Source organism: Sander lucioperca, chromosome 5 (genome assembly GCF_008315115.2).
Source record: "Sander lucioperca isolate FBNREF2018 chromosome 5, SLUC_FBN_1.2, whole genome shotgun sequence".
Taxonomy (NCBI): Eukaryota; Metazoa; Chordata; class Actinopteri; order Perciformes; family Percidae; genus Sander; species Sander lucioperca.
In genome coordinates this window covers 30468255-30478354 of record NC_050177.1, presented here as the reverse complement: position 1 = coordinate 30478354, position 10100 = coordinate 30468255, and the positions used below count along the sequence as shown (strand labels likewise).

At 45.1% G+C, this 10100-nt stretch overlaps 1 protein-coding gene across 1 annotated transcript in view; it reads right to left on the bottom strand.

Moving 5' to 3' along the window:
* Positions 1–5676: 5676 nt before the first annotated feature.
* LOC116053129 (E3 ubiquitin-protein ligase TRIM39-like) overlaps positions 5677–10100 on the bottom strand; it is a 7197-nt gene continuing 2773 nt past the window's right edge. The window contains exon 2 of the mRNA XM_031304070.1: positions 5677–7517. Coding sequence (XP_031159930.1) covers positions 5782–7515 — 1734 coding nt within the window. The 5' untranslated portion in view covers positions 7516–7517 and the 3' untranslated portion in view covers positions 5677–5781. The remainder of the gene's footprint in view (positions 7518–10100) is intronic.

The following is a 10100-nucleotide window of genomic DNA, read 5'->3' as shown; positions in this document are numbered from 1 at the left end:
ATAACGTTCCCATGGCAACAGGGGAAAACGGCTGCTCTTGTGTGAAGTAAACGCAACATTTTTCAACTTTCTGCTAAGATATGTGTGTGACTTTTTTGCAACGAAAATGCGGGGATTATGAAACCATGCAAGCCCCGCATATTTTGCGCGGAAATCGGCAATTTATGCGGCGAAAGTGCGGCGTATTTGAAAAAAAGCGGCTCCCCGCATAAATATGCGGACTTTGGCTGATTATGCATTGAATTATGCGATCGCATAATCGCGTTTTTCTGGAGGGACTGACAACCTGTAAGCGATCTCCACAAACTGTCGACCTTCCACACCAAAAGCCTACGTAAAATAGAGAATATTCTGGCCCAACACCATCTCCAATCAGCTTCTACTCAGCCAGTGTTAACATGACTACCGTCATTATGAGAAGGCGATGGAAATGGATTGGACATGGAATACGTAGAGGGCGAGAAAACATCACGCGAACTGCCCTTCACTGGACACTAGATGGCAAACGTAAAAGAGGCCGACCCAAGAATACCTGGCGCAGGGCGGTGGAGGGAGAGCTGGAGACCCTACGTCACACCTGGGGCTCTATAAAGACACCAAAACCCAAAACAGACAAGAGTGGAAATCCTTTGTTGTTCCCCTTACATGTATATGTTATACTGACGTTGCATTGAGGACACTGTATGACATTCTCTAACTGCTCTTTAATGTTTAATTTCTTATACTGCACTGTAACTTTTATTCGCGTATTTTATCTAGTGGTATTTTTGAACAGATAACGGACATATTTCTGAGAATTTCTCCAACGTGGGTGTGACATAGATTAAAAACAGGATTTAGAGGAGGAAGAGAAAAAAATTTCCTCCGGCTGCGAAAGCCTCGAAAATACAGATAACGGACATATTTCTGAAATATTACCTCTCAAAAAACACGGGTGTGACAATAGATTATCCATACAAGGACCACGTCTGTCTCTCCTCATCCTGACTCGACCTAGTCTCTCCTCCTCCTCATCCTGTCTCGACCTAGTCTCTCCTCCTCATCCTGACTCGACCTAGTCTCTCCTCCTCATCCTGTCTCGACCTAGTCTCTCCTCCTCAGCCTGACTCGACCTAGTCTCTCCTCCTCAGCCTGACTCGACCTAGTCTCTCCTCCTCAGCCTGACTCGACCTAGTCTCTCCTCCTCAGCCTGACTCGACCTAGTCTCTCCTCCTCATCCTGACTCGACCTAGTCTCTCCTCCTCCTCATCGGGTCTCGACCTAGTCTCTCCTCCTCCTCATCCTGTCTCGACCTAGTCTCTCCTCCTCCTCAGCCTGACTCGACCTAGTCTCTCCTCCTCATCCTGACTCGACCTAGTCTCTCCTCCTCCTCATCGGGTCTCGACCTAGTCTCTCCTCCTCCTCATCCTGTCTCGACCTAGTCTCTCCTCCTCATCGGGTCTCGACCTAGTCTCTCCTCCTCCTCATCCTGACTAGACCTAGTCTCTCCTCCTCAGCCTGACTAGACCTAGTCTCTCCTCCTCAGTCTGACTCGACCTAGTCTCTCCTCCTCATCCTGACTCGACCTAGTCTCTCCTCCTCAGTCTGACTCGACCTAGTCTCTCCTCCTCATCCTGACTCGACCTAGTCTCTCCTCCTCATCCTGACTCGACCTAGTCTCTCCTCCTCATCCTGACTCGACCTAGTCTCTCCTCCTCAGTCTGACTCGACCTAGTCTCTCCTCCTCAGTCTGACTCGACCTAGTCTCTCCTCCTCATCCTGACTCGACCTAGTCTCTCCTCCTCAGTCTGACTCGACCTAGTCTCTCCTCCTCATCCTGACTAGACCTAGTCTCTCCTCCTCAGTCTGACTCGACCTAGTCTCTCCTCCTCAGCCTGACTAGACCTAGTCTCTCCTCCTCAGTCTGACTCGACCTAGTCTCTCCTCCTCATCCTGACTCGACCTAGTCTCTCCTCCTCAGCCTGACTAGACCTAGTCTCTCCTCCTCAGCCTGACTAGACCTAGTCTCTCCTCCCCGCCGCCAGGATGCTCTGATCAGACTAGGTCAAGCCTTGCTTAATCGGTTATCCTGGATTTATAAATTGTGCAATACCACTTTAACAACGCATTGATTTCATGTAATTCTGAGCTATTTTGGTTACTTGTCAACAATCCATTTCTTTAAGCCTGGGTGGTTACCTAACACTATTTAACATTTTTTTAATGAAAATCTGTTGCTATGTTTACACCTCACGTCCACACTACTGAGGTTAGCAGAGTTTCCCAATCATTGGTTCTACTTGGGTGCACTGCCCAGGTATATAAAATCCGAATTAAATTTTCTTTCCAAACAACGGAAACGTTAACATTAGTAATTACACTTAAACAGCTAATGGAAGTCCAAACTGCCTGAGAGCTTCTCCTGTACTATACGGTAATTCCTCTACTATGAGACAGTAAGTCTCGTGGTTATGACACAATCGTTATCCTATTTTTATAAAAACGTCTGCTACGGAGCCATAACGTGAGGTACAAGGTAATGGAGCCTTTTATACATTGTCGTGTTTCTTTAGAAATAAACAACGGACAAATAGAGTCTTTAAACTCTTCAGATGTAAAGTTATTCGCTGTCAAAGTGACGCCAAAATGAATGGGAGTCAATGGGATGCTAACGGGGGGTGATGGCTTGTTAGCATCGAAATGGCGCCATAGGAGCTACAGGTTGTGAGGAGACGCTTACTCTCTTGCTCTCTAGGTACCCTTCACCATACCCCCACATCATCACATCCCCTTCACCATACCTAGAGATTGGCATGGTTTTATTTCAGTTAGCCTAATAGCTGGTTTGATTTGCATTGAGAGATGATTTTATGGAAAGTACCCCATGCCAATCTCTAGGTATGGTGAAGGGGATGTGATGATGTGGGGCTATTTTAATTCCAAAGGCCAAGGGAACTTTATCAGGATGCATAGTATCCTGGATCCATGAAATAACTGGCCTTTAAAAATAAAAATCTGCCTGCCTCTATGGGAATTTAACATAGGGGTGTACTGACTTATGCCCCCTGTATTTTAAGGAAGAACATTTATTTATTCATGATACATTATTCATTCACAAAGAAAATTGGTGTCCTTAAAGGTTGGATTTTTCCTCATTTTTTTAATTAAGGCATTAAGATCAATTTCCAAAAGATGTTTTTTTATTCTTCTTTTTAGTCAACTTTAGCATGGGTGTCCTAATTTGTTCACATGACTCTACCTGGAAAATAGATACCAATATGTCCAATTAAACAACAAGAAGTCTTGAGTATTGAGGGTTACATGTGGGGTCCCACAAGGATCAGTGACAGACATCTCTGTCTATTTTTTAACAGGCGCGTAGTTATAGACTGTAGCCACCAGAGGGCAGATAAGAGTGTGGCCGCCTCGCGAAAACAAAAGCGTAAAAAACAGACACAATAGCATTTCAAAAATACACATTGTAGTTACACACTGTGACCACAGGAGGGCGGTGTACACCATCAATCAAAGACACGGCTATTTTTCACGCGACACGCAAGCGTGTTGGAAGCGTTTTCAGGCAAAATAGAATACGAAAAGTTGTTTAAAGATGTTTATATGTCATTTTGACACAAATACATATTAATAAATGACATGTTGATGTTTGAAAGTCTCGAGGTTTTGACATAAATGCAGATAGAAATGTAATTTAAAAAATAAAATAAAAATAATTATCGATTTTCAAATGTTGCACCTTTCAAATATTCTGTGGCCTCTTTTGCCGTCAATACTGCCGACGTTGTCTTTGCTGTAATCAGATCAGTATATATTTATGTTTTATGTTTATGGAAAACATACATATGTACAGACAAGGCTAGACAGTCCTTCCAGAAAAATGCAGAGGTTTTTTTGTGATTGTTGCGGGCAAGAATCCTTGATTATGCGGCACGTTTTCTTAAAAAATGCGATGGAATATGCGGAATATTGATGCAATTTTATGCGATGAAATTGCGGGAACTTGCAAAAACTGCGGTTTCATCGTGGCTTCATCGCGGGGTTTGCAGCTTTTCGATGATGTTCACGTCGCGTAATTACGTCACTTCATAACGTTCCCATGGCAACAGGGGGAAACGGCTGCTCTTGTGTGAAGTAAACGCAACATTTTTCAACTTTCTGCTAAGATATATGTGTGACTTTTTTGCAACGAAAATGCGAGGATTATGAAATCATGCAAGCCCCGCATATTTTGCGCGGAAATTGGCAATTTATGCGGCGAAAGTGCGGCGTATTTGGAAAAAATGCGGCCCCCGCATAAATATGAGGACTTTGGCTGATTATGCATTGAATTATGCGATTGCATAATCGCGTTTTCCTGGAGGGACTGGAACAGCATTTCAAAATACACATTGTTGTAGTTACACACTGTGACCACCATCAATCAAAGACACAAAACATAGTTCTGAAGGCTCTCATGTCTGTCAGCTGTAACACATGTACAGGTAAACACAAAAGCATATCTTACTGTAGGTGTTGATTTTCGTTTGTTGAAACACTGGGGCTCTTATCCTAAACAAGATAATCTAAACAGTCTCTGCGGCCCCAGCGCCCAGTGGCTCCTCAGGTCCGCAGTCCCCATCCTGCAAACCCTCGACCAACAGTAAGGGAGCATGAAGAGGAGAGGACGCTGGGAGGTCATGTCGTTCCCACACCACAGGCCGCCTCCGTTGTCGTCGGGCATGTACGTGCATCTGCATCTGCATCATCACAGCAATGTGTTGATAGCGTCGTTGTTTTCTTATTATAGCTTGATATGTCGCTATCAGCTGGCACATAAGCACTATTACAACTTGTGCAGTATTGATCATTTGTTGGTAGATGGCGCGATCCATTTTGTCTAGCAAAACTTTGTTCGCAAATGGTTGCTTGAATGTTGTGCGATTCAGTGAGAAAATGAATGGAAACGCCTTAAAATGTCTCAAATCAATTCGATATACCAATTTGACCGCAAAACAGCATGTGACGTCATTACGCAACAGGTTTTTATTCGCTTTAAAGTCGTTGGATGGAAACACACTTTCACCAGCTTTATTCGCACGAGTTTTTTTTACCGAACTTCAGATAATTCGATTGACAAGTGGATGGAAACTTAGCTTATCAGAATGAACTACCTGCTCTCGTCCATTGGGGCGTAAAGATGCACTATGAGTTCCCACATGGTTTCAGCGTGATTTCATTTTAGTCTCAAATCGTAGGTGTCTCTCCCTGATCCGCTAGCTGCCTGCCCCCTGAACACACCGTGAAGAAGCCCGGTCTTGGGAGACAACACAGGGGTCGTAAACGTCAAACAAACACTAGAGGCACAGGATAGGCACCAAAATACAACAAACCACTCCAGCCAATCACCAAGATGGTTGGGGGAGGGGGGTGGGGGTTAGTGACAGTTCTCAATCCGAACTCGTAAAATAAGGACGTTTGGACAGTGGCTGTCAGCGTCTGATGCGACGAAAAAGGCGTCTTTCAGCGTGTTGGTGTAACGCACCGGAGAGAGCAGCAGTTAGATAGGATTTAGAGAGGAGTATGTAAGGAGGTTGGTTGGGGGGGTGGATGGGTCAAACACAGGACTACCACCCAGGAGACCGGGGTACACGTCCCGCTTGTCACACTTGCTATAGTTGTTTTTTTCTTTCCCGCGTGTCACAGAACCGAAAGCCCACCCACGACACAATTATGAACCTGAAAATGAGCATAATATAGCCACTTTAACCTTCTCTGTGCGAGTAGGGCTCGAGTTTGACTAGATTACTACTTTCCTTTTGCACATTTGACAGGCGAGATCTGCAGGAGAGCGCTCCCCTCCATAGCGCTGGGTCTGAACAGCGGGTAGATCCTGGTCTTTGACCTGAACGGTATAAAACTCCTCAGAAGTGTTACACTTGCAGCGAAGACACATCCTGTAAAGGAGTAGACCAGAGCCCTAGTATCTACGTCATAGAAAGAAACCAACGCTCCTTCGTAATCCACAAACACGCCAATCTTCTGGAGCTCTTTAATCGAGGGCAGCATGACAGCGGGATTTGCGTTAGCCTGGAGTTGGCCCCAATACAACCCCAATGTCCAGCATCCGTTCTCAGGACTGAGGGACAAATCAACGCCCTTATGACTGATGGACTCTCTTACCACTCCGACTTCCCATCCCGTTTGTCCTTTGAGCGTTACTTCGTAGTAGAACTTGCCGGAGGAAAACCCCTCACTTCCACGGACGAAATGGAGGGAGTCAAACCTCGTGGGGTTGTCGGGGAGGTTCCTCTTTGCGCCTCCATCGCTCACTTGTTTCCTGTCCTCTGAGACGATAAGGGAGGGGTGTGCTGTGTCCGGGTCCAGAGTCACTTCTATTGCATACTGCTCCTGGATTTTCCCGAGCTCATCGTCAAACACATTCTCCGTTTGGGTTTGCATCCGTTCCTCCGTCGCCAGATTGACTTCGTTGATAATGTTCTCCATCTGTTGGTTGAGCGTCTCCTCTATCTTGGCCACCGCACTCTTCACCGTCTCTATCTGCAGGAGACTTTGGACCGTGAAGCTAGTTTTGAGTGTTGCGTTTGAAGGGGAGGAGACGGATGGGAGGTCCTGGAGGAGTTTAAAGTCGTCTTCTGTCCTCGAGAGCTCTTCGAGCTCCGTAGACGTCCGATTGTGCGACGCGATCTCCAGCTGCAGTCGTTTGATGAGTGCTTGAGCCTGCTGCTCGGCTGCTTTCTGCTTCTCCTCCAACAGCTTCATCAATTTCACCTTTTTGGTCTCAATCGAAGCCACCAAAGCGGCGACGGCCTTATCAGTTTCTGCCTTCGTTCTGTCCACTTCCTGACGGCCTTGCACCATCGAGTTCTGAATCCTCGTAACCATGTTGCATTTCTCGTTTACGGCGTGCTTGACTTGCCTTTTCGCACACTTGAGCGTAGTTTTCCGCTCCTTAAACTCTTCCTCTAAAGAGACGGCTTTGTGCGTTACATGGTCTTCCCTCAAGCACACAAAGCAAACACAGCTCTGGTCTTCCCTGCAGAAAAACTCCATCGCCTTGTTGTGTTTCTTGCACAACCTGTCCTCGAGGGTCTCCACGGGGCTGATCAGCTCGTGCCTTTTAAAGGCCTGAACCGTGCGATGTGGCTCCAGGTGAGCATTGCAGTAAGAGACCAAACAATTCAGGCAGGATTTCACAGCCTTACGCTTCATGCCATGGCACAGGTCGCAGGGCACCTCCCCAGGCCCGGCTGGGGAACCGCTGTCGTCACGGGAAACTCTCGACCTCTTGAAAAGCTCCAACATGTCTCTGAAATCAGTGTTGACTTGCAACTCGGGGGCTCTTTGGAAGGTCTCGTTGCACAGCGGACACTGGCTGAAGTCACTGGAGGCCCAGTAGCCTGAGATGCAGCCCTTGCAGTAGTTGTGTCCGCAGGGAGTGGAGACGGGTTCGTTGAAAACATCCAGACAGATTGAGCACAAAAACTGGTCTTCGGATCGGGAAATGTTTGCTGAGGCCATGTCTGGAGGAGAAAAGGAAGAGGAGAGGAGAAGGGTAGAAGGATAAAATCATTAAAGAAACTTATTATAGGTACCAGCGGGACTAAACAGGTGCGTCTTCACAGTGCAATCATTTTTCCCAACTTGTATATATTTTAAATAGTTGTTCTTGTATTCTGTCCTATTATTACCTCATGTATATTCTGTATGTGTGTCTGATATTTTGCTGCTGTAACACTGTAATTTCCCATTTTTGGGATCAATAAAAATCTATCCATCTATCTATCCATCTATCCATCCATCTATCCATCCATCCACCCATCCATCTATCCATCCATCCATCCATCTATCCATCTATCCATCTATCCATTTACCTATCTATCTACATACCTACCTATCTATCTATCCATCCATCCATCTATCCATCCATCCATCCATCTATCCATCCATCTATCCATCCATCTATCCATCCATCTATCTATCTACATATCTACCTATGTATCTATCCATCCATCTATCTATCCATCTAGCCATCCATCCATCCATCCACCCATCCATCCATCCATCTATCCATCATCCATCCATCCATCCATCCACCTACCTACCTATCTATCCATCCATCCATCTATCCATCCATCCACCCATCCATCTATCTATCCATCTATCCATCCATATATCCATCCATCTATCTATCTATCCATCCATCCATCTATCCATCCATCTATCCATCCATCTATCCTACCATCCATCCATCCATCTACCTATCTATCTACATATCTACCTATGTATCTATCCATCCATCCATCCACCCATCCATCTATCCATCTATCTATCCATCTATCCATCATCCATCCATCCACCCGTCCATCCATCCATCCATCCATCCATCTACCTACCTACCTACCTACCTATCTATCTACATACCTACCTATCTATCTATCCATCCATCCATCTATCCATCCATCTATCCATCTATCCATCTATCCATCCATATATCCATCCATCTATCTATCTATCCATCCATCTATCCATCCATCTATCTATCCATCTATCCATCCATCTATCTATCCATCTATCCATCCATATATCCATCCATCTATCTATCCATCTATCCATCCATCTATCTATCTATCCATCTATCCTACCATCCATCCATCCATCCATCCATCTACCTATCTATCTATCTACATATCTACCTATGTATCTATCCATCCATCCATCCACCCATCCATCTATCTATCCATCTATCCATCAATTCTTTGATTCTTCTGAACTCACCAGGCCGATTGCAACCTGAACTATCCTCCACAAATTTCCAGGAAATACTTCACATACCCAGACATCCCAACAAGTCCTCCAAACCATTTGATGATATCAGCTGTTAATTCCTACCCTCTCATACGACCTACAGGAGCGTTTCATAAGTTAGCGACCTTATATCCAAAGCAGAGAACGTAACGGTCGCGATTTTAAACACGTTAACATTGTGAAACGGTCGCAGTTTGATTAGGCTTATAGGCACAAAAACTACTTAGTTAAGTTTAGACAACGATGGTGGTTTGGGTTCAAATAAGACGTTACTTAACTTCGGGTTACGCACGTGATGCAGAAGGTGACGTAGCTCCGTTTGTTCCGTTTGTTCGGTAAAGTTAAAAAGACAACCTGCCGTTTACTTTTCTTTTCAAACGGGAGATGAATCCGGGTCCCCTGGGTGAAAGTCCTGTGTTCATTTGTTCTATTTCAGCCTGTTTTATTTTCATGACCGTGTTTAATTGCTCTTTAAAGGTGCAGTAGGTAAGACTAATAAAACTAACTTTCTGTCATATTTGCTGAAACTGACCCTATATTCCAGTAGAACTACATGAAGCAGGTCATTAAAAAAAATCTGGCTCCTCTGGCACCTACGACAGCCTGTAGTGAGATTTACAAAAATCCACCGCTCCCTGTTCAGATGCACCAATCAGGGCCAGGGGGGCGTGTCTAACTGCGTGTCAATCACTGCTCATGCAAACACATTCATTCTCCCTTGTGGGGGGAGGGGCTTAGGAGACCGTTTTGGGCTTCAGCAGAAAGGGGGGGAGGGACTGAGAAGTTGTTGATGTTCAAATTATTTGGCTAAGTCCTGGATCTTCACAATCCTACCTACAGCACCTTTAATGTTTAAAGCGTTTTGAGTTGCCTTGTTCAGTCCCTCCAGAAAAACGTGATTATGCGATCGCATAATTCAATGCATAATCAGCCAAAGTCCGCATATTTATGCGGGGGCCGCATTTTTTTTCAAATACGCCGCACTTTCCGCATAAATTGCCAATTACCGTGCAAAATATCGTTTTTCGTTGCAAAAAAGTCACATATATCTTAGCAGAAAGTTGAAAAATGTTGCGTTTACTTCACACAAGAGCAGCCATTTTCCCCTGTTGCCATGGGAACGTTATGAAGTGATGTAATTACGTGATGTTAACATCATCGAAAAGCTGCAAACCCCGCGATGAAGCCACGATGAAACCGCAGTTTTTGCAAGTTCCCGCAATTTCATCGCATAAAATTGCATAAATATCCCGCATATTCCATCACATTTTTTAAGAAAACGTGCCGCATAATCAAGG